Genomic DNA, 23,822 nt, shown 5'->3' with positions numbered 1-23,822 from the left:
GTGCTAAATTTAAAGACATTTCCTCCAGGTGTTCTGCATTCACAAGAACGGGATCATGGTGACCTTTGACCGGCTTCATCTCAACAAAGTTTTTCTGTTTTGTCTTATAAATCCAGAGGATTTGTTTTAGTTTCATTTTGTAACAAATTTGTGTCAGAAGTGGAAGAAATAAGGCCAGACAGAACAAATATTTGAGTTCGTTTCCATATTACATAAGAAACAAACCAGGATTATGTCCCAGACTCGCTGTACACAAGGATGTGTGTGTTACAGGTGAGCTGGTTGCCTCCTGTTTTCAGGAAATCCTTTGTTTCGCATCAAGTGTTTCCAGTGCCGTGTATAGCTACGAATGCACTCACACTGGTTTAAGTAAAATGCGTGCAGGGGTGGAACTGGCTGCACCGGAGCAGACAGTCATTAATCAAACCTACAGGAAGCTAATGGGCAGAAAGATAAAAGTACCCTTCATCAGTCACATATGAACCAAACTGTGACGATGAGGTTAAGCTTATGCGTCATCTCTTTTTTCCATTCGTGTGCAGACTGATGATTATGAGGACATGTTATCATGTTGAATTTGTTTAACTACATTATTATAATTCAGGGCACTGATATTTGCAATCGTGATGATTCAGCTAAAATAAAACACCTCAGGTTTAGTCAACACGAGGCACTGATGGACGAGAATATCCAGAGCTGCGCTTTTATTGTCACAGATCTCTGTCATATATCCTCCATATAAAAATAATTTAAATTACATTTTTTGGTTCTTACTAGGGCTGCCACGATTAGTCGACTTGTCACGATTACGTCGACAATCAAAATCGTCGACGACTGATTTAATAGTCGACGCATCGTTTGAAGCTTTGTAAGATCACAAAAGACGCAGGAATAAGTAGTAGGATTTAAGAGTGTAATAACGGACTGAAACAGAAGATGGCAGCACTGCATGTACAAGGATGCCAGCTGCCGTTAAACCCCGAAGAAGAAGAAGTAGCTCTGTCCCAGAATTCATAGCGCAGCCCAGCGCAGTTGTCAACAATGGCGGCAGCTAGTTAGTTTTAATATTACTCTTATTATTCTTTCTGGGTCACAAAATAAACGTTTAACATATTTTCAGGCGAGAATGTAGCTGTGTAAACCTCAAATATCTGCTCAGTTTATCAAGACACCACATATTTTCAAAAGCGCTCCGACGTTTTCGGAGACGTCTGTTACCCACTAGCTCGATAGCTAGCCGGGGGCTAGGCTAACTAGAGCCGTGAGAACACCCGACTCCCGGCTAATCGTTTTCAAACCCACCGCCGTCTTTTGCTACTCAGGTTAAACATGATATATAAGTCACTTAGATAACTTAAAAATGTTATTGTTTGGCTTTTTTTTACTATTTTATTTGTTCCTGAGTAAATCGGTTTGGCTGAGAAATAAAGTTATAGTTTTTACACAGCTGAATAAACGTCAAGCAGACAGCTGATTATCAGAAGTGTGAGATGCTTCAGAATATGCTCCGTGTCCTGTTATATTTTAGATAGCAAGGAGTTTATTAAACTTCACGGAAACAATCTGCAAATTTCATTAAAATTTAATAAACTATCATCTTGTCTTTATTTTTAGTTAGCACATACCTTAAACATTTAAAACTGTAAGCTAATGATAGTTATATAAGAGCAGATGCTGCTGGTGCAACAAGCTGTACGTTTTACATCCAATGGATGCTGATCTGATTAGTGACTAATCGCAAAAATAATCGGTGACTAGTCGACTATCAAAATAATAGTTTGTGGCAGCCCTAGTTCTTACAAAACATGAATGCAAATCTAAGCCATCAGCACTACAGTGGTGCAGGAGTCACTGCAATTATTCTTCTGGGAATCATGAATTTGTAGATAAAATATCAACAGGACACATAAAATTGACAACAACCGCTGAACTTTCACAGAGCGGCACCATTAGCGTTGTGAGGTCCCAAAGAAGTACAACTTTCCTACTGATATACAAAACATCCGACTTTCACAGCTGTAGTAAACACAGCGACCCGGAGGCCATCGCACACGGGCAGGGCTTCAAAGACAAAGCTCCAGAATTTACTACCACTAATTTGTCTGACAACAAGCCCCACTTTTAGTTTACACTTCCCTTGTTTTGCAATTAATCAACGCAGAACATGAAAGTCAACAAAAAGGGTGACAGAGCAGCACAGGAAGAGGAAAGGTCAGATAGCGCAGCCAGAAGCCAGAGACGCAGAAAAGGCAGAAAGGCAGCGGTGGAGCTGGGTAACAGAGGTGCAAATGTCGTCAGAGACGGGGCGAGAAGACACCAACTAGGGAAGAAGGGTGAGGAGTTCAGCGTGGAAACATAAATATTTGATCAAGGCTAAACTGACAGGGAAACAAAGGGCACAGAAAGCAGTGCCAACAAGAATGCGTCTTTGTCAAAAAGGGGAACGCTGGCTTTAGACAACAGTAAGCCAGTCTCTGTAGGAACAGACAGGAATATATGTAATGCATAATGAAGAAGGTTAAAGCATGCGATTCGTGCAATCTGGTCTTTGCCTTTACTTCCTTACTGTAACAAGTCCGTGCACCTTTAAACTTGTGTAATAAAGATTAATTCAAATCATCGCTGAGCGACACATTCCTGTTTCACCAGTGATGCAGTGGACTGTGGAGGTCATCCCAGTACAATAAACTCACTGTCATGTTCAAGAAACCAGTCCGGGATGACCCGAGCTTTGTGACATGCCACACCTGCAGGCGGGTACACTGTGGTCATAAAGGGACGGTGCTCAGGTAGGCTGTGGTGTTTGAACAATGCTCATCTGATACCAAGGGGCACAAAGTGCGTTAAGACAATTTTGTGGATGTGGTCTGTAATAGTTCAGCAGCCCATTTAGCACCAACGATTGCTTTTCTACACAAATCAATTTTATTTATACAGCCATGCTTTATATTGTACAGTAGACCCTACAATCATAGATACAGAGAAAACCCAACAATCATATGACCCCCTATGAGCAGCACTTTGGCGACAGTGGGAAGGAAAAACTCCCTTTTAACAGGAAGAAACCTCCAGCAGAACCAGGCTCAGGGAGGGGCGGGGCCATCTGCTGTGATTGGTTGGGGTGAGAGAAGGAAGACAGGATAAAGACATGCTGTGGAAGAGAGACAGAGATTAATAACAGATATCATTCAATGCAGAGAGGTCTGTTAACACATAGTGAGTGAAGAAGAAACACCCAGTGCATCATGGGAATCCCCCGGCAGCCTACGTCTATTGCAGCATAACTAAGGGAGGATTCAGGGTCACCTGGTCCAGCCCTAACTATATGCTTTAGCAAAAAGGAAAGTTTGAAGCCTAATCTTAAAAGTAGAGATAGTGTCTGTCTCCTGAATCCAAACTGGAAGCTGGTTCCACAGAAGAGGGGCCTGAAAACTGAAGGCTCTGCCTCCCATTCTACTTTTAAATACTCTAGGAACAACAAGTAGGCCTGCAGTGTGAGAGCGAAGTGCTCTAATAGGGTGATATGGTACTACAAGGTCATTAAGATAAGATGGGGCCTGATTATTTAAGACCTTGTATGTGAGGAGCAGGATTTTGAATTCTGGATTTAACAGGAAGCCAAAACAGGAGAAATCTGCTCTCTCTTTCTAGTCCCTGTCAGGACTCTTGCTGCAGCATTTTGGATTAGCTGAAGGCTTTTCAGGGAGTTTTTAGGACTTCCTGATAATAATGAATTACAGTCGTCCAGCCTGGAAGTAATAAATGCATGAACTAGTTTTTCAGCGTCACTCTGAGACAGGATATTTCTAACTTTAGAGATGTTGCACAAATGGAAGAAAGCAGTCTTACATATTTGTTTAATATGTGCGTTGAAGGACACGTCCTGGTCAAAAATGACTCCAAGGTTCCTCACAGTGTTACTGGAGGCCAAGGTAATGCCATCCAGAGGAAGAATCTGGTTAGATACCATATTTCTAAGATTTTCAGCGCCGAGTACAATGACCTCAGTTTGATATGAATGAAGAAGCAGAAAGTTAGCAGCCATCCAGGTCTTTATGTCTTTAAGAAATTCCTGCAGTTTAACTCATTGGTGTGTTATATTTGTTTATTATGCAGTATGTAGTAATATGTTTTGAAAAGCTGTAAAAATCCCTTGATGTTTAATAGCATGAGGGAAATGTAATTTTCTATAGGGAGGCTAATTTTGTACTGTTAACGAGTAGCTGACGGGTTTATATTTTTATTATTATTATTAGTGACTCAAAGAGGGCACAGATTATCTTTAGTTCACTGTTTTATCTTCAGCAAAAAAACAAGAACGTAGCTTCTGTGTATGTTTGGTTTCTTTAAAGAGAATTTTTATTTGTTACAAAAATACACACGATCTCATTTATTTAAGGGTCCAAAGTAACGTAACACAGCAACATGTAACAAACCGATACAATCACTCTGATCAGTATTAGTTCTTTTTTGGAAAATAAATAAATGGAATAAAGGTGCAAAGTAAAAAAGTAAGTCATGTTCCTGCGGTACAAGTAAACATCCAAACGTTCAGTCCATGACCTTGCAGGTTATATGTTGCAGCCCAGGAGGCCAATCTTCAAAGGATTTCGACATCTATTTTCAAATGACGACTCAAGGCTTGCCAAACACTTGTTGGGTATATTGGGCCTTTGAGGCACCTGTCATCATGCTCAAACTATTTTGGCTGATAAAAAGCATCAACAGAAAAATTTTAGCGTCCTGGGAGCGCACGCGTTCAGCGGCCAAGAACACAGAGTTTTTTCTTTCAGCTGCGCCCGTGTGTCGACGCCTGGCCCGGCGCCCAGCTGTGTCCTTTCAGTCCTGTTTTCTGCAGGAATGCGATTTTCCTCTCAGAGCCGGCGATCGCATATCTGTCAGTTTTTCACTCTTTTATTTTCCAATGCAGAAGTCTTTGAAGATGATGTCCAGGATCTCCTCTGCCCCGACCCGTCCAGTGATCCGGCCCAGGCTGGTGACAGCTAAACGGACACCTTCGGCTGCCAGAGCGAGGTCAGTGTCACGGTACCGCTGATACTGAGCCAGAGCCGCCGCACACCGCTGCAGGTGGGCCCTGTGGCGAGCCTGTGTCAGGGTGGGGGCACCGAACAGAGGGTCGCCACACCTACAGAGGAAGTTAATCAGCGAATGTGAAGAGCCTCTGGAGGAGAACTACAAAGATAAAGATGCACTGGGAAGACTGCCTTAACAAATAAACAGTTAAGATTGATCCCTGCCATCAGCTCAGTTTGTACAGCTATCTCACACATCCTGCAAGAGGACGTTCAAATAAGACTTGGCCTTCGCACTGGGGCAACAAAACAAAACTCAAACTCACAGAGTCTTGACACTGCTGTGCAGCACGGTGAGGAAGTCCTTCAGTCCCTCGTTAGTCTGGCAGGAGATCAGACAGACAGCAGGGAGACCAGAGACACCCCTCAGCTCCGTGTCCAGCTTTTGTCTCTGCTTCTCAGGCAGCAGATCGGCCTTATTCAACACCAGGAGACACCTGTCTGCAGGACATGATGTGGTAAGTTAACTTGACTGATCCGGATCCTTATTTGTCCCTGCCTGGGGTTACCTCATGCACATGTTTAAGACTCTAACTAACTGCAGACAGCTACAGGCACCAAGGCTTGCTGTGAAAGTCAAACATCTTTCACCCTTTAAGACCCAGCATAGAACCAAGTCCGCCAGAGCTTATATTATATGTTTACATGCTGTGGAGCCATTTTTGGGAGCATTTCAAGTTGATATACATCAATACAACCATTACAGCCTAAATTTTAATAATATGTCTGCATTAAGTGCATAGAAATTACATAAATTGCAAAAAAGTGCAATAAACTACAAAAAATTTGAAAATCGTTTTTGTTTTTTTAACATATATTTCTAGTTAGAGAAATTTAAGAGGCTTATCCCTCAAAACTGTAAATATAAAAAAGTTGCACAAAATAGTTTCCCACCACAGGAAATTTATTTTGAGTGTCTTCATAGTTTTATTTTTGAAATACACCAATTTTTATATACTGCAGGAAAAACGAAAATAAATATTATAATGCAAATTTGCAAAAAAGCAGCATCTGCATCAAAATAAACTATTTCCAGCAGTGCAATATGAGTCCTAAGCATCCCAGAAACCACACAGAAAGTCATAAAGTCAAACATAACTTTTAAAAACACCAGTATAGGCTCATGAGGCCCTGATGGTAAAAAACTACATTTCTGTAAAATGACGTCACTTCCGGTTTCGGGCAGGTCATGGCGGACATGCAAAAGTTCGTGCTGACGTCTATTCCAACGTAGGAAGTGTTACAAACAGCTGATCGGATCAGCAAAGCGTGTTTCTGGAATATTGTGTTTTTGTTGCTGCAAGTGCTTTTTATGCAGTTTTTGCAAAGTTATATGTGGAAGGAAACTGTGACCGAGGACAAGCTGATGGCATAAGATGGAAGTACAACTCCTCCGGTTTCATATGCAAAAAAAATTATTGCGCTAGTTTACGTGGTTGCTGAGCTACCGGGATTTAAAAGTAGTTGCGCAAAACAGAGCGTGCTGCTCTGACCGCTTTTAAAGGGTTAAAATGCAGTTGGTGCATCAGTAGACAAACGCATGTCACGGTACCTGTGTCAGGCAGCACACTCCTCAGCTGCTCCCGCAGGAACGCCGCAGCTCGGTCTACCTCAGAGGGGAGATGAGCAGAGTCCACGACCACCAGCGTCAGATCAGCCTGCTCCACCCTGGAGAAACAGAGCAGCCTCCACTTCAGTCACAAACCCTCTGCTGACACTCGACCTGTAATGATGGCGTGGCAGGTATTTCTCATCACCATGTGCGTTTCCATGGCTGAATGTGGTTCTGGTAACTACAACAAGGACAGTCGTGAGTATTTCAGACGTGGCTCCTGAAATGTGTTTATTCGAGGCAACTTTTCCACGACAGCGTGAAAATCGTGAGATGCAGTCAGGACACTTTATGGGCGACAGCTGAGGTCAAGATGAAGGTGAAGGAAAGTAGTTGTAGACCAGGAGTACTGAGTAAAGGTGCAACTGTAAAATAATTTGGGGCCTCTTACTTCTTACTTTGACGATTTATGTTCAGATCCCACCGACCTTTGACCTTGACCTTCACATCTGTATCTTACACTGTACACTGACGAACAAACACCGGCACTCAAAACTGCTTTTGTGGTGGTTTTTGTGCTACAGGTGGTTCCTCTAGGATTAAGTATAGCTCCTTTTATGCTCTACAATCTATGGCAGTACTGTTGGGGAATACATCAAGCCCAGATACGTTTCCCACCACCTGTGCCCGCTCTTGGCTGTGCACCAAGATATCTCAGAGCAGAGACTGTTGTTCTGTTTCACAAACCAACTATAGGCTATAGCCCGGAAAAGCTGGCAGGGACATCCCATCACTCTAAATGGTATTCACGTGAAATACTGGTTCCTTGCATCCGTCTCACTGCGAGGTAGCAGCAGGAGTGGAGGCGGATGCTTGCACTTACCACGTCCTTCCTGTAGTGACCCAGGTCACGAGCCTTTCTCCTGCTCCCTGCAAAAGACGTTTCCCACAGAACACAAACTGCCTGCCCTTCCTATAGAGCCACCAGGTCAGGCACATAACTTAAACAAGGAGTAAAGGCATGAGACTGCGTTTGCACTGGAAATGGCATTCCTCTGGACACACCTGGATTTATACCAGCAGTGACAGCAAAGCTGATACTGTGTTCATTTTGGGAGTCGGGAGGTGACGAATAAGAAAAATACAGCGTAGTGCTGTGAAGGCTGACACATGTATGAGGTTCTGTATTTACTTTACTCTTTACCAGTGAGTACAGCGTGCAAACATGAGGGTCCTTCTTTCACTGCAGGCCCCTTCATGTCCCACTGACTCACATACTAGGCACCCATCCATACATCTGTTTATCCGTGCATCTGTACTTCATTCCATCCTTCCACTAGGGCTGCCACAAATGATTATTCTGATAGTCGACTAGTCACTGATTATTTTTGCGATTAGTCGACTAATCAGATCATCATCCATTGGACGTAAAACGTACAGCTTATTGCACCAGCAGCATCTGCTCTTATATAACTATCATTAGCTTACAGCTTTAAGTGTTTAAGGTATGTGCTAACTAAAAATAAAGACAAGATGATAGTTTATTAAATTTTAATGAAATTTGCAGATTGTTTCAGTGAAGTTTAATAAACTCCTTGCTATCTAAAATATAACAGGACACCGGAGTAAATTCTCGAGCATCTCACACTTCTGATAATCAGCTGTCTGCTTGACGTTTATTCAGCTGTGTAAAAACTATAACTTTAATCTCAGCCAAACCGATTTACTCAGGAACAAATAAAATACTAAAAAAGCCAAACAATAACATTTCTAAGTTATCTAAGTGACTTATATATCATGTTTAACCTGAGTAGCGAAAGACAGCGGTGGGTTTGAAAACGATTAGCCGGGAGTCCGGTGTTCTCACGGCTCTAGTTAGCCTAGCCCCCGGCTAGCTATCGAGCTAGTGGCTAACAGACGTCTCCGAAAACGTCGGAGCGCTTTTGAAAATATGTGGTGTCTTGATAAACTGAGCAGATATTTGAGGTTTACACAGCTACATTCTCGCCTGAAAATATGTTAAACGTTTATTTTGTGACCCAGAAAGAATAATAAGAGTAATATTAAAACTAACTAGCTGCCGCCATTGTTGGAAACTGAGCTGGGCTGCGCTATGAATTCTGGGACACAGCTTCTTCTTCTTCGGGGTTTAACGGCAGCTGGCATCCTTGTACATGCAGTGCTGCCATCTTCTGTTTCAGTCCGTTATTACACTCTTAAATCCTACTACTTATTCCTGCGTCTTTTGTGATCTTACAAAGCTTCAAACGACGCGTCGACTATTAAATCAGTCGTCGACGATTTTGATAGTCGACGTAATCGTGGCAGCCCTACCTTCCACCCGTCCATCTGTCCTTCCATTCATCCATCTTAACTTCATATTCAGTTTAGGACAGCAGGGGGACTGAAGCCCACCTTTGCCCATCACAGGGCTCAGCTGTCTTTAGCTGCTGTAGAAACATAAACTGTTTATGTAAAGTTAATGTGAAAGCTTTAAGGTTTTAGCCCTTTCATTAGCTCGCACACTGAACTGACATTGAAACCTTGTTAGAATTCCAGCCTTGTTCTACACTCGCTCTCATCAGCTACCTGAACCCATCTGCCCGACTAGTTTACACAAGTTTGATCTGGTCTAATATATTTAAAAACCCACTGTAGTCTGAATAAACCTACTTCCTGCCGTCCTACCACCTCACCTCCCTAAAGAGGCACAAATGAGTCATAGATAATACCGTTCAGGATGTGTCCTTCATTTTTGGTTTAAGTACGCTGTGGAGCAGCCTGTGTTTGATAACCTTGATCTCTTCTATAATTTCAGGTTTGTTTCCAATATTTCTAAAACTAATATTAGGGAGAAAGTCTGTCTTTAAATCACACACACTCACCGTGCAGATGTTTTATTAACACTTGGCACTAACGACTCGGCTTTAGCTTCCATTAATAACACTGTAGAGCACATGCATGCACTGCAACCAGCTTTACGTTATAAATGTCAAACAGAAGATTTTCTGTGGGCCTCACCTGCTTCCCCGGGGCTCCTACCACACCTCTACTCTTGACCTGTTCCTTTATTCTCTGTGCCGTTTGCATATTTCCTCTGTTTGCTATTTATTCCTCATGTCTTTACTAGTTTACTATTTCTATGTGGAACTTCTAAACTTGCTTTAAAGCCTTCGCGGCTCCATCACGGCGGACACTGTTTTCTATTTTTGAGCCTGACTGCAGAGATGTTTGCGTTGTCATGCTGAATGGCCTGATACGGTTTGTTCATCTCTCCTACACACACGAAACGTCTCGACGGTACAACGAGGAAAGGGGACTCTTCGTTACGCAACCTCCTGAGAGTGTTTGCACTGTGTATTTATAACTAGCATCAATATAAACTCTGGGGTCGGACAGACATTACAGAAATGACTTATTTCTTCCTTTCTTTGTTTCCAGGGTCACTTCGCATCGGTCTGCAGGCCAATATGTTCTGTTAAATCATACATAATGCAGCACTTTGCAATAAATACTCGCCTGTGCAAGTATTGGAACATCAGTCTTCATTTCTTTCTATTAACACGAAAGCAAAACAATGCAACAGAAGTCCGACTTTAAAAGGTTTTCATGCGCTACCTTTCCCGAGCGCGGCGGACGCCCTCTCTCTCCACCAGGTCCGAGCTGTCTCTGAGGCCAGCCGTGTCACTCAGGAGGACGGGGAACCCACCGAGGTCCAGCGCCGTCTCCACCACATCTCTGGTGGTGCCGGCAATGGGAGACACAATGGCTGCAGGTCTCTGACCTGGAATACAAAATGTTTGTAAATGTTAATGAATAAACTTGCCTGTCACAAAAAAACAAGCATTGTGTGCATTTCTCAAAGTAATAATTTGGTCATTTCATCACCTGCAATACAGCAGATCATTTATAACCAGAGAAATCTCCTGCGTCTAATAACGCTGACATATCTGTGCTTCTGGAGCTCGAGCCACCGGAGCAGGAAGGACTTGATCTGACATCAAATACACCGATCGCTCTGATACGAAGACATCCGAGCTTCAAGGCCGGAGAGCTTAGATTAAAAGGTTCGACATTATGTCAGGAAATGTCCTCATATTACAAAACACCAAATATATACGTAATTAGAGAGAAGCGGAACATTTAAACTCTACAGAAACGTATCTAACAACTGTGAAAATATTACTTACATCTTAAATGTTTTTATTCTTTTAAGTGTTTATTCTACAGATTGACTCCACTGTCACCTGAAGCACCAGCACAAGCGGAAAACAGAGATAAAGGTTCCCGTCTTTCAAACGAAAAACTGGGATGAAAAACAGAAGTTAAAAACTTTTGATTAGACGAAAGGTGAAAGTTTTGTCTAATCAAAAACTAGAACAAACTCTTTGACTTAAGCTGCAGCGTAAAGGTGTGAAAGCTCTTCAGGTGCATTTATGTTTCCATCCAGACTCCTTTCATTATTATTCTTTCACGTTTAGTGAAGAATATGAAGGATTGAACTGAAGGAACTGGGCACAAAAGTCACCAACTCTTCATCCAACCAAATATGAAACACGGTCACAATCTCCTCTTTGGTTCTGAATTCGGGCTGAGCATCGACGTCTATGTATAAAAACAAAGCTGACACTTCATCAGAGGAGTAACTTTGTGTGACTGAGGATAAAACACAGGCCTGGCTTTTTATAGCAGAAGACCTTAAAAATATAAATATAAAGAAAACCATGAATCAACATGTGAACGTGACCTGATGCTGCTGAAGTGAAGCAGAGTTACAGAGGCAGAATTTTAAGAAGTTTACATTTCCTGAGGCTTTCTTGTTGGAGGCCGACAGCTCTGAACACAACGGCAGACTTGTGCGTAATAATCAGTGAATAATGCAGAAAACAGAGATTTTGATGGTAAACTGGTCTCTGAGTACACTGAGAGAGAGAGAGCTGTGCAGGAAGTGAGAGTCAGAGAGAATTAATGACGTGAAGTTTTCATCTTCTTTGCTGCTTCAGTCAGTTTTGGTCAGAGTGACGAAACCTGTGAGACGTCGACTTTCAGCCCCGACGGCGTGTCCGTGTCCGTGTCCGTGCTGTCGGGTGAACGGTCCACACTCGTGTTTACATCCTTGTGTGGATCCGTGTAGCTGCTCTCATTTGCTGTTTTCTCTAAATTTCGATTCAGGATTTAATGAATCAATATTGCTTCATTCAAACTAAAATGATTTGAATCAGGAAATCGATATTTAAACGCAGCCCGAGTCTGAATTATGGTTTTAAATATATCACCATGCTGATGTCACAGCGAAGCTGAACGTTGACTTTCTGGATATAAAATGTAACCAAGTTGTGCACGTTTTCATCCACAAACATGTTCACTGTGGTCAGAGTGACGCTGGGCTGTGATTGGCTCGTCTCTGACTCCACGTTGGTGTTTGCACCAAATGTGCTGCGATTCCTTAAAGTCGTTGCTGATGCTGCTGGATGGATGAACCGGATCGATCCATCAGAAACTTTTACACTTTTTCAAACAGATGCTAAAAACTTCTGATGAGAAGGAAAAATCTGGTTTGCCTGATGGGACGCAGCACAGACTTCCTCTGACTCACACACATTTCACTCTTTCCATTCTGAGATGACAGAGATCTATTTCCCTGATTCGCCATCAAAATATATATTAAAAATATTCTTTGTGCATTATAATTTGACCCTTTGGCTGTATGTGAGGGTGTGTCCAACTCTGGCTCTCTTACAGAGTTTGTTCAGAAGGCTACTTTTCCCTGCATTAGCAGCTCCCGCGATCACCACCTGGACCCCGCTGCGAAGCCGCTCGCCGCGTCTCTCGTCCTTCAGGTGTCGCTCAATCTCCGCTTGCAGATCACGTACTGACACGTCCACTATGAGGGGATCAGCACAGACAGACACGGAGGCATTATAAACTACATTGCTGTCCTCTTTTTCCTTAAAACTCTTCGAACTCTTCAATGGACATGAAGCACTTCACTCAAATTTTGGCCACTTTGAAGGTAAAAATTAACACAATGTCAGATAAATCTTTGCAGGTGGAAAAGCAAAGTATTTATACCACCTTTCCTATTTTTGAAAGTCTATTATTAAGTCTATTATTATTTTCCGCTCTGTGGCATGAGCCAACATTAGTCACCACCAAAACAAACACCGTTCCCAGGCTTTGTGCTGAAATCTCAAAACATTAGAGACTTATGAAAGAATCAGACGACTGGCGACACTCACAGGGGAGGTCGCTCCCTCTCACGTCTGCTGAGAGGATAGGAAACCCAGTCGGGCCGCTGACGGCGCTCTTCCTGGGAGTAGGCTTGTTTTTGAAATGCCTCAACTGTCCTTGTGGCCGTCCTCTCAACACATCCTAAGAAAATGACCCTCGGAAAAATTGCCACTTAGAGCTCATAACAGGAAGAGTCGGACTCCTCTCTCCCTTTAACCCCTTTAAACCCCAAAGGATGACTGCCCTGTTGCTGTTTTGCAAAGGTCAAAGTGCACAGGTACCTTGGTTCAAGACCCCGTCCTCAATGAGCTCATCCTCGCTGAAGTCTATGAAGGCCTCGACGTGGGCCAAACACTGTGAAGACACAGGGAGGGGAGGGGTGAAATCAGGGAGCTAAACCTCAGCTCTTTCAATGACTTAAGCATAACATTTTTGGAGGAGTCTTAAAAAAATGAAGCCACTTTTTCTATTTTTACTGCAAAGCTTATTTACATGAAATTAGGGCTGCCACAAACGATTATTTTGATAGTCGACTAGTCACAGATTATTTTTGCGATTAGTCGACTAATCAGATCATCATCCATTGGATGTAAAACCTACAGCTTATTGCACCAGCAGCATCTGCTCTTATATAACTATCATTAGCTTACAGCTTGAAGTGTTTAAGGTATGTGCTAACTAAAAATAAAGACAAGATGATAGTTTATTAAATTTTAATGAAATTTGCAGATTGTTTCGGTGAAGTTTAATAAACTCCTTGCTATCTAAAATATAACAGGACACCGGAGTAAATTCTCGAGCATCTCACACTTCTGATAATCAGCTGTCTGCTTGACGTTTATTCAGCTGTGTAAAAAATTTAATCTCAGCCAAACCGATTTACTCAGGAACAAATAAAATACTAAAAAAAAGCCAAACAATAACATTTTTAAGTTATCTAAGTGACTTATATATCATGTTTAACCTGAGTAGCGAAAGACGGCGGTGGGTTTGAAAACGATTTGCCGGAGTCCGGTGTTCTCATGGCTCTAGTTAGCCTAGCCCCCGGCTAGCTATCGAGCTAGTGGCTAACAGACGTCTCCGAAAACGTCGGAGCGCTTTTGAAAATATGTGGTGTCTTGATAAACTGAGCAGATATTTGAGGTTTACACAGCTACATTCTCGCCTGAAAATATATTAAACGTTTATTTTGTGACCCAGAAAGAATAATAAGAGTAATATTAAAACTAACTAGCTGCCGCCATTGTTGGAAACTGCGCTGGGCTGCGCTATGAATTCTGGGACACAGCTTCTTCTTCTTCGGGGTTTAACAGCAGCTGGCATCCTTGTACATGCAGTGCTGCCATCTTCTGTTTCAGTCCGTTATTACACTCTTAAATCCTACTACTTATTCCTGCATCTTTTGTGATCTTACAAAGCTTCAAACGACGCGTCGACTATTAAATTAGTCGTCGACGATTTTGATAGTCGACTAATCGTGGCAGCCCTACATGAAATGTGACACCAGGCCAGAAAAATACACGACAGAGAGCATGTCGCTGTGCCTGCAGTGATGCAGTGATGTAATTCAGCCAAAGAAAGAGCAGAAACAAGTCTGTAAGTCACTGATATCACTTAATGTTTTTACTCTAAGTTCAGTTTCAAGGTAAGAGCAAGAAGAGGCTTTCGCCTTTTGAGCCGTCCAGTTATTTACGTCACTTATCTGCAGATATGAACATAAATCCCTTCTGTTGAGTCTTTCTGTAGGTTTGCTTCACTGCCAGATGTAAGCTCAGGAATAGCTCTGTATAGAGAAAAGCTTCAGCATTTCCACCAAGATCAGTATCTTGACTGACACTGTGGAACATAAACACAATAGCGGTATAGCTCCAGAAAAACAGGAAGCATCAGATTCCCATAGTTGAATCAATTTATAAATGTGGGAAACCTATGGTTAAAAAAGCAGCATTGTTTAGTGAACATGAACATATAGGATACTTTTTTATTAGCAATCTTCTCAGAAATGCGGGTCCAAAATAAAGCCGTGTTTTAAAAGCTTCTAGGAACCGTGCTAAGCAGCTGCCAACAAGCAGATTAGGTTTTCTCAGGGGGAACACCTGGAGCGGTTGGTCAGGTCTGGTGCCAAAGTATTGAGAGACCAACGTTTTATGCTTTTCAAAACAGGTCAGAGTACAAAAGGGCTTGGCCCACATCCAGCGAGTTCAAGTGTTCATCCGCAGTCAGCGACCTTCTGCTGTGAACTGCCTCCGCAAAACGGCAACAAAAACCACGATCAGGTCAGGATTACACAAACGCACAGCAACACATCAGCATCCTTTAACTTTGGGCTCGACTCACAATGACTTCTTTATCATTCTGGACTGCATGCATCAACGCAACCACAAATGAACAACGTTGCTTTTTAAATCTTTAGAAATAATAAGGCACCGAGCTACAGTGAGCGGTCTCTAACCTAAGATTTAAATTTGCGTTCATTTCTCCCTGAGTGACACCTACTGATTTATGACGCACACAGGATACTTCACACAGATAAGAAGAACAATACTGCTGCACGTACTGGATCATGCTTTTATTCGACTGTGGTCACTGTCAGATAAACGTTAGCCATATGGAAAAGAAATAGTAAAAACTTACATGATTTACTCATGAAAGTGGCCACTTTCTCATTACTTTCATATATTTTTTTAGTAAGTATACAAAACATACAAGTTTCATTATATAATTTTTCAAGGGATCTTATATCTGTTTTCAGTCTTGTGTGCTTTTCATACAAGTTTCATACAAGACAGATACAAACTTTATAAGATTTATATATATCTTTTCCATATGGGTAGCCATGCTTCAGATAGTTCATCGTTCAGACGTTCAGTAAACACTGCAGCAGGTTTTAACCACTTTTCTAAAACGACAGTTGTCAGAAACAGATTTGTCTGCTTACTAATATCACACTTTTCCTCAGGAAATAAAAATGTTAACACAGGTCTGAGGCCACGAAGGCTAAAAATTACAGTTTTTTATTTTTCTCTGGAAAGCGAATCACATCACTGATCCGAGGAAACGCTGAGTTACTCACTCGACCGCTGCTGACTCTCCCGTCTGAGCATTTAATCCGTATCTGTGAGAAATGTTCAATCATTTAAAAAGTTATTAAAACTTTAGAAAACCTGTTTAACTGTTACGCTGGTTGATTGGATTCATATGATTTTCTTTAAATCTAAACTGACTTTAATATTTTGAAACTACTTTGTGTACATGTGCCCTGGAAAGTCTATCACTTTGAATCCAAGCATTGAACAGAAGCGCACGGACTGCAGCAACTTGAAAACAGGAAGCCTCAGACTCCCATAGGTTGCTGCATCAACACTGCAGTCTTGGAGGTACAAAAATGCATTGTGTTGGTACGAAGCAAGTGAATCCCGACCTACAGCACAGTCCGGACAGGTTCTTTCCTGAGTTTCTTCTGGGAAAACTCCAGAAATTCCCCTCGTTTCAGGTGCCAAGCTAACTCGGAATGAGTTAAAACAGATGCTTTCTGTTTGTGCAGAGACGCGAGGAGGAGAGACCAAAGCTGCTGCATCCAGTCCAGCTGAAGACCGGAGCAAGTTTAGGACTTTCTTGTAGACGGCAGAATTCATGGTTTCAGCTGCAGACCATCACACGACCACCACCAGGTTTGACTGAATCGCTGCGTCAGTTTTTCAATTCAATGCAATTCAGCTTTATTTATACAGTCCCCTCAACGTGCTTTATATTGTAAGGTAGACCCTACAATAATACATGCAGAGGAAAACCCAACAACATCAGAGCAAGCACTCTGGTGACAGTGGGAAGGAAAAACTCCCTTTTAACAGGAAGAAACCTCCAGCAGAACCAGGCTCAGGGAGGGGCGGGGCCATCTGCTGACGTGGATGGTCTCAAATACTCCAAAAAGTCCAGCTTTTGACTCATCAGGATATGTCCTCAATTCATTTCCCCACATGAGCCCTGCAGCTCTCTAGATGTTCTTCCTCCTGGATGAGTCGTCGATGTGAGTAATTTTGGTCGGCCGGTCACTCCTGGTTTGTTCCCCGCAGCTGAGAGACTCTCGATTCAGCAGGTCCAGCAGGTGTAAATGAATTAAATATGTATGCGTGACAAAAATAAAAACTAAAACATCATGAAAATGGGCAAATACTTCTTCAAACCAGCTGCTTTTCTGCCAGACGACGTACCCGTTTCAGTCTGTCGCTCCAGTCCTGATACAGGCGTCCCAGTTCGCCTGACATCTGTCTAAGAGCCTGCCTCCTCTGGGCCTCCGTCTCTGCGTGGATCAGATCCCCAAGCCCCTCCACCTATGAATCACACACCATATGTTACGTATATCCCTATACTGGAATCTTTATTATGTACACATCCTTTCTGTCTCCTGTGATAATAAACGTTTCTCCCAAAAAGTTTAAAATAAAGTGAAAAATTCAATAATTTCCAAATCATTGAAAGAGTATTTAAACACAACATATCAAATGTTAAAAGTTAGAAATGTCATTGTTATTATTTTTTAACATAACTAATAATTGTTTGGATTTGATGAAGCCGACATCTTTCACGAAAAAGAAGCAGAGACGTGGAAATGTTTGCTGTGTGTGTTTATCATGATAACACACATGATAACACACAGTAAGCATACATGATAACACACGGTGAGTATACATTAGAGCTGCCACGATTAGTCGACTATCAAAATCGTCGACGGCTAATTTAATAGTCGAAGATAAGTAGTAGGATTTAAGAGTGTAATAACGGACTGAAACAGAAGATGGCAGCACTGCATGTACAAGGATGCCAGCTGCCGTTAAACCCCGAAGAAGAAGAAGAAGCCGTGTCCCAGAATTCATAGCGCAGCCCAGCTCAGTTGTCAACAATGGCAGCAGCTAATTAGTTTTAATATTACTCTTATTATTCTTTCTGGGTCACAAAATAAACGTTTAACATATTTTCAGGTGAGAATGTAGCTGTGTAAACCTCAAATATCTGCTCAGTTTATCAAGACACCACATATTTTCAAAAGCGCTCCGACGTTTTCGGAGACGTCTGTTAGCCACTAGCTCGATAGTTAGCCGGGGGCTAGGCTCACTAGAGCCGTGAGAACACCGGACTCCCGGCTAACCGTTTTCAAACCCACCGCCGTCTTTCGCTACTCAGGTTAAACATTATATATAAGTCACTTAGATGACTTAAAAATGTTATTGTTTGGCTTTTTTTAGTATTTTATTTGTTCCTGAGTAAATCTGTTTGGCTGAGATTAAAGTTATAGTTTTTACACAGCTGAATACATGTCAAGCAGACAGCTGATTATCAGAAGTGTGAGATGCTCGAGAATATACTCCTCCTATTCCTACTAGCCCTAGTATACATGATAACACACAGTGAGTATAAGAGGAAATGAGCAGACGCACTGAGTTTTAGGGTATAAAATACTGGGAACACCCAGAGCTTCCCCTCAGCCTCCCAGCAGACATCCCTGTGCCAGCAGCAGTTTCACAATCCTACATTGACCTGTTTTCAAGTTATGCAGTCACTGGATTTTCAGGAAACTTGCCCTCTGACCTTTGACCTTTTGGTCAAAAACACTGGGATTCTAACTCGTCTGACCTCTCCCCCCCCCCCCCCCCACCCCCCACTCAGCCCTTTATGGCTGAGGCGTATATAAATATATGTAATACAGCCCATTGAATACGCAGATGTGGGTCTTCAGGCCTGTTCAGCACGTCTGGCTGCTGGGATACGTGCAGAACCCATTTTGGCGCCCACGATTTCCAGAAAACACATCTGCAAACTTTAACGTGTCCCATCATCTTTTTCAACACCAATTTTAAAATGAATTGTGTTCACTGACAACAGTTTTCAGAAGTGGTGCGGGCAGTTTCATCAAGTGTTTTTCCCTTATTATGTCCATTAGGTGTTATCTACAGGAAAGTGCATCCTGCTGCTGTTTAGAGAGGGATGTCGCTGCCACAGCTTAGACACCGATGCCAAATTCCTTTCAGCACCAATAAAACTCATCTTATCTGAAAGTCCTGCGAGCGTTTGGCTCATCTGCTATTTTACTTTTCCTCTCAAAACAGTCCATTAAAAACTTTATTAAATTGTCCGTACGTGTTATTCATATCCAACGTCCTGTGTGAGGTTAATATATTGTTTTTTACGCTTCACAGAAAATCCAAACAGACTTTTATTAATGCTTCAGGCTGTATATTAAAAAAAACATCTTCAGAGTTGTTGCATTAATGCGGAAATATCAGACAACTCAATGAAATTAAATTGCCAAAGGGCAAAATATGCAAAAGTTGTCCCTGTTTACATTTCATGCATTTGAAATCCCCGAACGGGACGCTATAATAACTCTAGATGCACAACAATGTGTTTTACACATTCCTCTCCACTCGCCTCCGTTAAACCGAGTTTCCCTGCTTGAAAAGCTCTCCGCGTGAACTCCCCCGCTTCGGCCGGCCTCAAGCCAGGCACGCTTCCTGAAAAACACACGTAAACACAAATATGAAGAAATGTATGAGACGTGTGTGCACACAATGCACACACTGAGGACAAAACACAAGGTCAATGACTCACGCAGAGAGCAAAAACAGGCACAACTACAGGTTAAGTAGGTTCATTGTTTTCTCAGACACTTTGCAAATCTCATCAGGAGAGACAATAGTGAGTGCAAAACCAAACGTGGGTCACCGTCTCCTGATTAGAGACATTTTACCCGACTGATCTCACCGACACGCTTGGTGCTTTTGGTTTCCAAATGAAGGCAACAATTTTATCTGAACAAACCTTGAAAACAAAGATAATGTAATATTAAATATTCCTCCCTGCTTAGAAAAAAAAAACCTTACAGCACATAAACTCTCTGCTTTATACAATGCTGCCCCCTGGGAGGTCAACAGGAGAACTGCAGTAAAAACATCAAGCACAGGAGGACTGTCACGCTTGCCACAGCGCATATTAAAAGTATCTCAGACGCGGCGATGCATGCGTCAGTTCTCTGTTTTAAGTCGCAGTGATGGATGGCCGCCTGACTCCAACAGATATCGTACTTACGGAGGCTTAGAGCTCAGGAAGCTACAAAGACTCAAACTTCAAAACGCTCTTCAAAGGGACGGCTGCATCTCAAGTCTGGATATGTTTGCTTGTCACATTGAATTATATCAAGTTTTTTAAAACATTATACTGAGAATCACATCTTACCAAGAGCCTGTAAGACAGCAGTAATGACAGCGGGACCTCCGTGGATATGGAACTCCACGCTATCTTCTCCGGAGAAACTACGAGGAGCTGATGAAACAAACAAAGGAATAACAACACTCTGTGCGTCCTTTAGTTATTTAAATATGTAAATTGAACTGAAGTGAATAACAGGCAGGACGTGAGATGCTGGAAAGATTTATTACTGGTTTTAGATCAAACACAGCAGCTATGGTTGTGGGTTAGTGAGAAATGACGCGGTTTTACCAAACTGTCATGTTGTTTAGAGAATGTGACCCACCGTTAAAGCAGCCACCGCTCTATATCCACCATTTAGCCTCTACACGCTATTTCCAAACAATGCAGTGAAAAACCTTGTTTCACGAGTGGAAAACATTTGAGGCAGATGCTCCACTTCTCAGGCGTAGACCTTCCACCAAAGTCACTCCAAGCTCAGGTCGTGTTCAGAGAAATGGGGGAAAAAAACTAAACAAAGAACTACGTCTCAGACTCAGCATGTTTGGTTTGCATGGCTGCATCTGCCAAACACAAACCTTCTGCAACAATGTTCTTAAGGCAGATGAGACCAAAGTGGAGAAACAGCATCTTAGCACAAATACTTCAGCACAGTGATGGAGTGATGAAGGTTTGGGCTTGTTTTACAGCCTTGTGGCTTAATAAATAGCCACAAACATCAGTGAACTGAAGCACATTTGAAAAGAAGAGTGAGCCTATAATCCTCCACAACAATACTTCAAGCTATTGCTGCTAAATGGGGTTCTACTAGTCCCTGAATCATGGAGTGTAGTTAGTTTTTCACACACTGCTTCTGTATTTTGGCTTAGCATCCCAACCCCACCCACCCTCTCCTCTTGTTGGTACCCAGGACTTAGAAGAAACCGCTGATCCTCTTTGAGGCCGTTCCCAAACCGCAGCATTAATCAAGATCTTTGCTCACTCCATCCATCATCCTGTTTCAATAAGCACTGTTTAATCAGAACTAAGGTGTGGTCCCTGCCTGAGGAATAATGACACTGTGTAATAGATCATAAGGCATTATTCATCTCAGGTTGTATTTACCTACTTTAATTGCCTGGCAAACACTACATCATTTTTATATTGTGTGCTGATATGTAAAACAATAACACTGGCTGAGGGAATACTTCCTTTTTATCATAATTAAGTACGAGTCTGTCTACATATCTGGGACATGCTGATAAAGCTTTGGACATGGATGTAACTTATGTGCTTCTAAACAAAAACATATCCACATCCTCATATTCTCAGACAAAAACAGAGAAGAACAAAATGTAAGAACGGTCCAGTGGAACTGACCTGGAAACCACAGGACGAGCCCACGGTCCAGCACTTCTGTGGAGCGGGGGTCTGTGATGCTGCGTAACAGGGCGGTGCGTGGAGGGGGCAGACGCTGCGTGAACCCAGCCATACACCTCAGGGCTGTAGCTGAGGCGGGACCGCTGACACGTACCACTGCCACCCCGCACCTGCCGTGCCCGGACGACAGCGCAAAGATGGTGTCAGCATCAGCCAGTGCAGCTGGGGCTCCATCACAGGTAGAGGAGAGGAGCCTGTGGGGTGGAGCTCCACGGCTGGAGATAAGAAAATGACTGATTCATACTATAACATATTCTACATCTTGTTTTCAGTTATTATACCTCTATCATATTATTTAAACTCAAAATCAAAGTTATAAATGAGCACTTAAATAAACAACACTGCAAGTTAAGTCAGTGTAAGCATTAAACTTGAGTGGGTAAATAATGAAAAGTGCCCAAATCTAACTATATTTATCACTATTTTGCTTCTGTGAATGCAGCCATAAAAATAAAGACATGAATTTGACATAGAGGCCGGGAAACAGAACAAACCTCATCCTGACTGTGTGCACAGCAGCTCTCCATATCCCACCACACACGGGCCGCAGCGGCAGCATGATTATGAGACACCAAACGTTTCATTTATTTGCCGCTTCTCCTACAGACCGACACCCAACACATTATTTCCACTTTACTTCTTTTCAGTTAACGTCGGAGTGTCTGTGAAGCTAATGTTAGCTGCCAAAACCGGACATTCACTCTTTTGCGTCTTATTTTATGTTATATTAAAGTATGATTTACACACTCATCCCACTCGTGACTTTTCCTTCCCATCTTTCACTCACATTTAAGTAGCTCCTCCCACCCTTGATTTCGATTGGTTAGCGTTTCTCACAACGACAGCAGATTAAGCACTCCCGTTTGTTCGACGCTTGTCAATCTAGTTTAAGACACGCCCATCGTACGCTGGAAATTCGGTCCGTGTGACTCTTTCAAATATGATCGGTTCCGGGATCAAAGGTCCGATTTTCAGCCTTTTTTGTTGTTTTATATCACGTTAAACAAATACATCCATTTAAACATTAAAATATAAAATGTTGGTTATTTTGTGGAAGTAATCTGTTTGACAGTAATCTTTTGTCCCCCCACAAAAGTAGCGTTGCATGAAATAAAGCATTAAAATAACTCCTTGTTTAACTTGAAATTATGTTGTGATATTTACAAATCTTCCTCTAATATGAAGGAATTTTATGTGATTTAGGCCACAAAAAGGTTCATTAACACTGTCATTGTTGTACATCGATCATTGCTGCAAATTCCACTGTTTTGCCTTTTGTGTATGTAGTTAATATCGTTCTTATTGCTGCTATAAACATTTCACTTTTTATCACTACTGTTTTTTTAAACTTATGTTTACATGAACTCAAATGATTAACTCAGCGATGCACCTGCTGTCAAAGGATCTACTGTTTGTGCGATGTACGTGCCAACATGTCTGTCACCTTTGTTTTGTGGTTAGTATATGGAAAAAAAGGAGGATGTAAAATTCAGTTCAGGACAGACCACAGTTTGTTTTACTGCCAATTTACTTACCAAATCATCAAAGACTGGGGGAAACACCTCTGGCACATTATGCAGAATCCACATGTTAATCAGGAAACAAATCAGCAGTCAAGTTTTGCTTTTTTCAGCACAAGGTGGAAGGTATTCCTTAGTGTGTGAGAATCAACAGCAGTGCAAACAGCACTACTATTTTTAATTTATTTCAAATGATAAGTTTTACAGTATTTGTTTAGATTGTGTTCTGTCTATTAAAACTAACAGTGCTTTGATCTGTGGTTCTTCATAGTCTACATAAATGCGTGCATGTAACAGAATATAAACAGAGACTGTGTGCATCAGTGTGTGTGTGCCCCACTGCAGCGTCTTGCAGCTGTCATCCCAGAGAGTGGTGAGTAAGCAGAATTTGTGCTCACAGATGAGATGCTTCTGAGCCATACGAGGGGGCGGGCTGCCAGCCTGCCTCTGTAGCCGCACAGTGAACCACGGCCTCCAGGAGGGACGACCAAGATGATAGATTGTGTACACAGTGAAGAGGCATGGCCCAAGGCCTGGGAGCAATCTTTAACCTGGGATCTAAATAATTTATAGACAGCTCAGTGTGTGCACAGAGCATGACAGCTGCCACCTCACAGCTGCCGAATACAGTCCAAACAGAGACAGTTACCTCTCAGCCCCGATTATGATTCCAGGTTATGAAATGATCTTCGTCTACAACGATAGCTGTGTTCACCTTCCTTGCACACACAAGCACTCCTAACATATGCTTTAGCAACTCCCCCACAGGTAGAAAAGGGGCAGACATAGTAATTTAAGACAAAG

The 23,822-nt window shown here is 42.2% G+C and overlaps 1 protein-coding gene across 2 annotated transcripts in view; it reads right to left on the bottom strand.

Annotated features, from left to right (window-relative positions):
- Positions 1-4,057: 4,057 nt before the first annotated feature.
- gtpbp3 (GTP binding protein 3, mitochondrial) overlaps positions 4,058-23,822 on the bottom strand; it is a 30,839-nt gene continuing 11,074 nt past the window's right edge. The window contains exons 1-11 of one of the 2 annotated variants that reach the window (XM_087830763.1): positions 21,993-22,383; positions 21,439-21,713; positions 20,107-20,193; positions 19,303-19,385; positions 17,088-17,207; positions 13,158-13,230; positions 12,386-12,529; positions 10,264-10,429; positions 6,646-6,761; positions 5,360-5,534; positions 4,058-5,146 (exon numbers count right to left, since the gene is read on the bottom strand). In XM_087830763.1, coding sequence (XP_087686889.1) covers positions 4,915-5,146; positions 5,360-5,534; positions 6,646-6,761; positions 10,264-10,429; positions 12,386-12,529; positions 13,158-13,230; positions 17,088-17,207; positions 19,303-19,385; positions 20,107-20,193; positions 21,439-21,713; positions 21,993-22,057 — 1,536 coding nt within the window. In that variant the 5' untranslated portion in view covers positions 22,058-22,383 and the 3' untranslated portion in view covers positions 4,058-4,914. Of the gene's footprint in view, positions 5,147-5,359; positions 5,535-6,645; positions 6,762-10,263; positions 10,430-12,385; positions 12,530-13,157; positions 13,231-17,087; positions 17,208-19,302; positions 19,386-20,106; positions 20,194-21,438; positions 21,714-21,992; positions 22,384-23,822 lie in introns of those variants that run through there. The other variant, XM_087830764.1, reaches the window with a different exon arrangement.

The sequence above is a fragment of the Neolamprologus brichardi genome, chromosome 17 (genome assembly GCF_056152115.1).
Source record: "Neolamprologus brichardi isolate AB-2024 chromosome 17, ASM5615211v1, whole genome shotgun sequence".
NCBI lineage: Eukaryota > Metazoa > Chordata > Actinopteri > Cichliformes > Cichlidae > Neolamprologus > Neolamprologus brichardi.
Note: the sequence above shows the minus strand (reverse complement) of the source record. Positions and strands in the feature narration are given on the sequence as shown.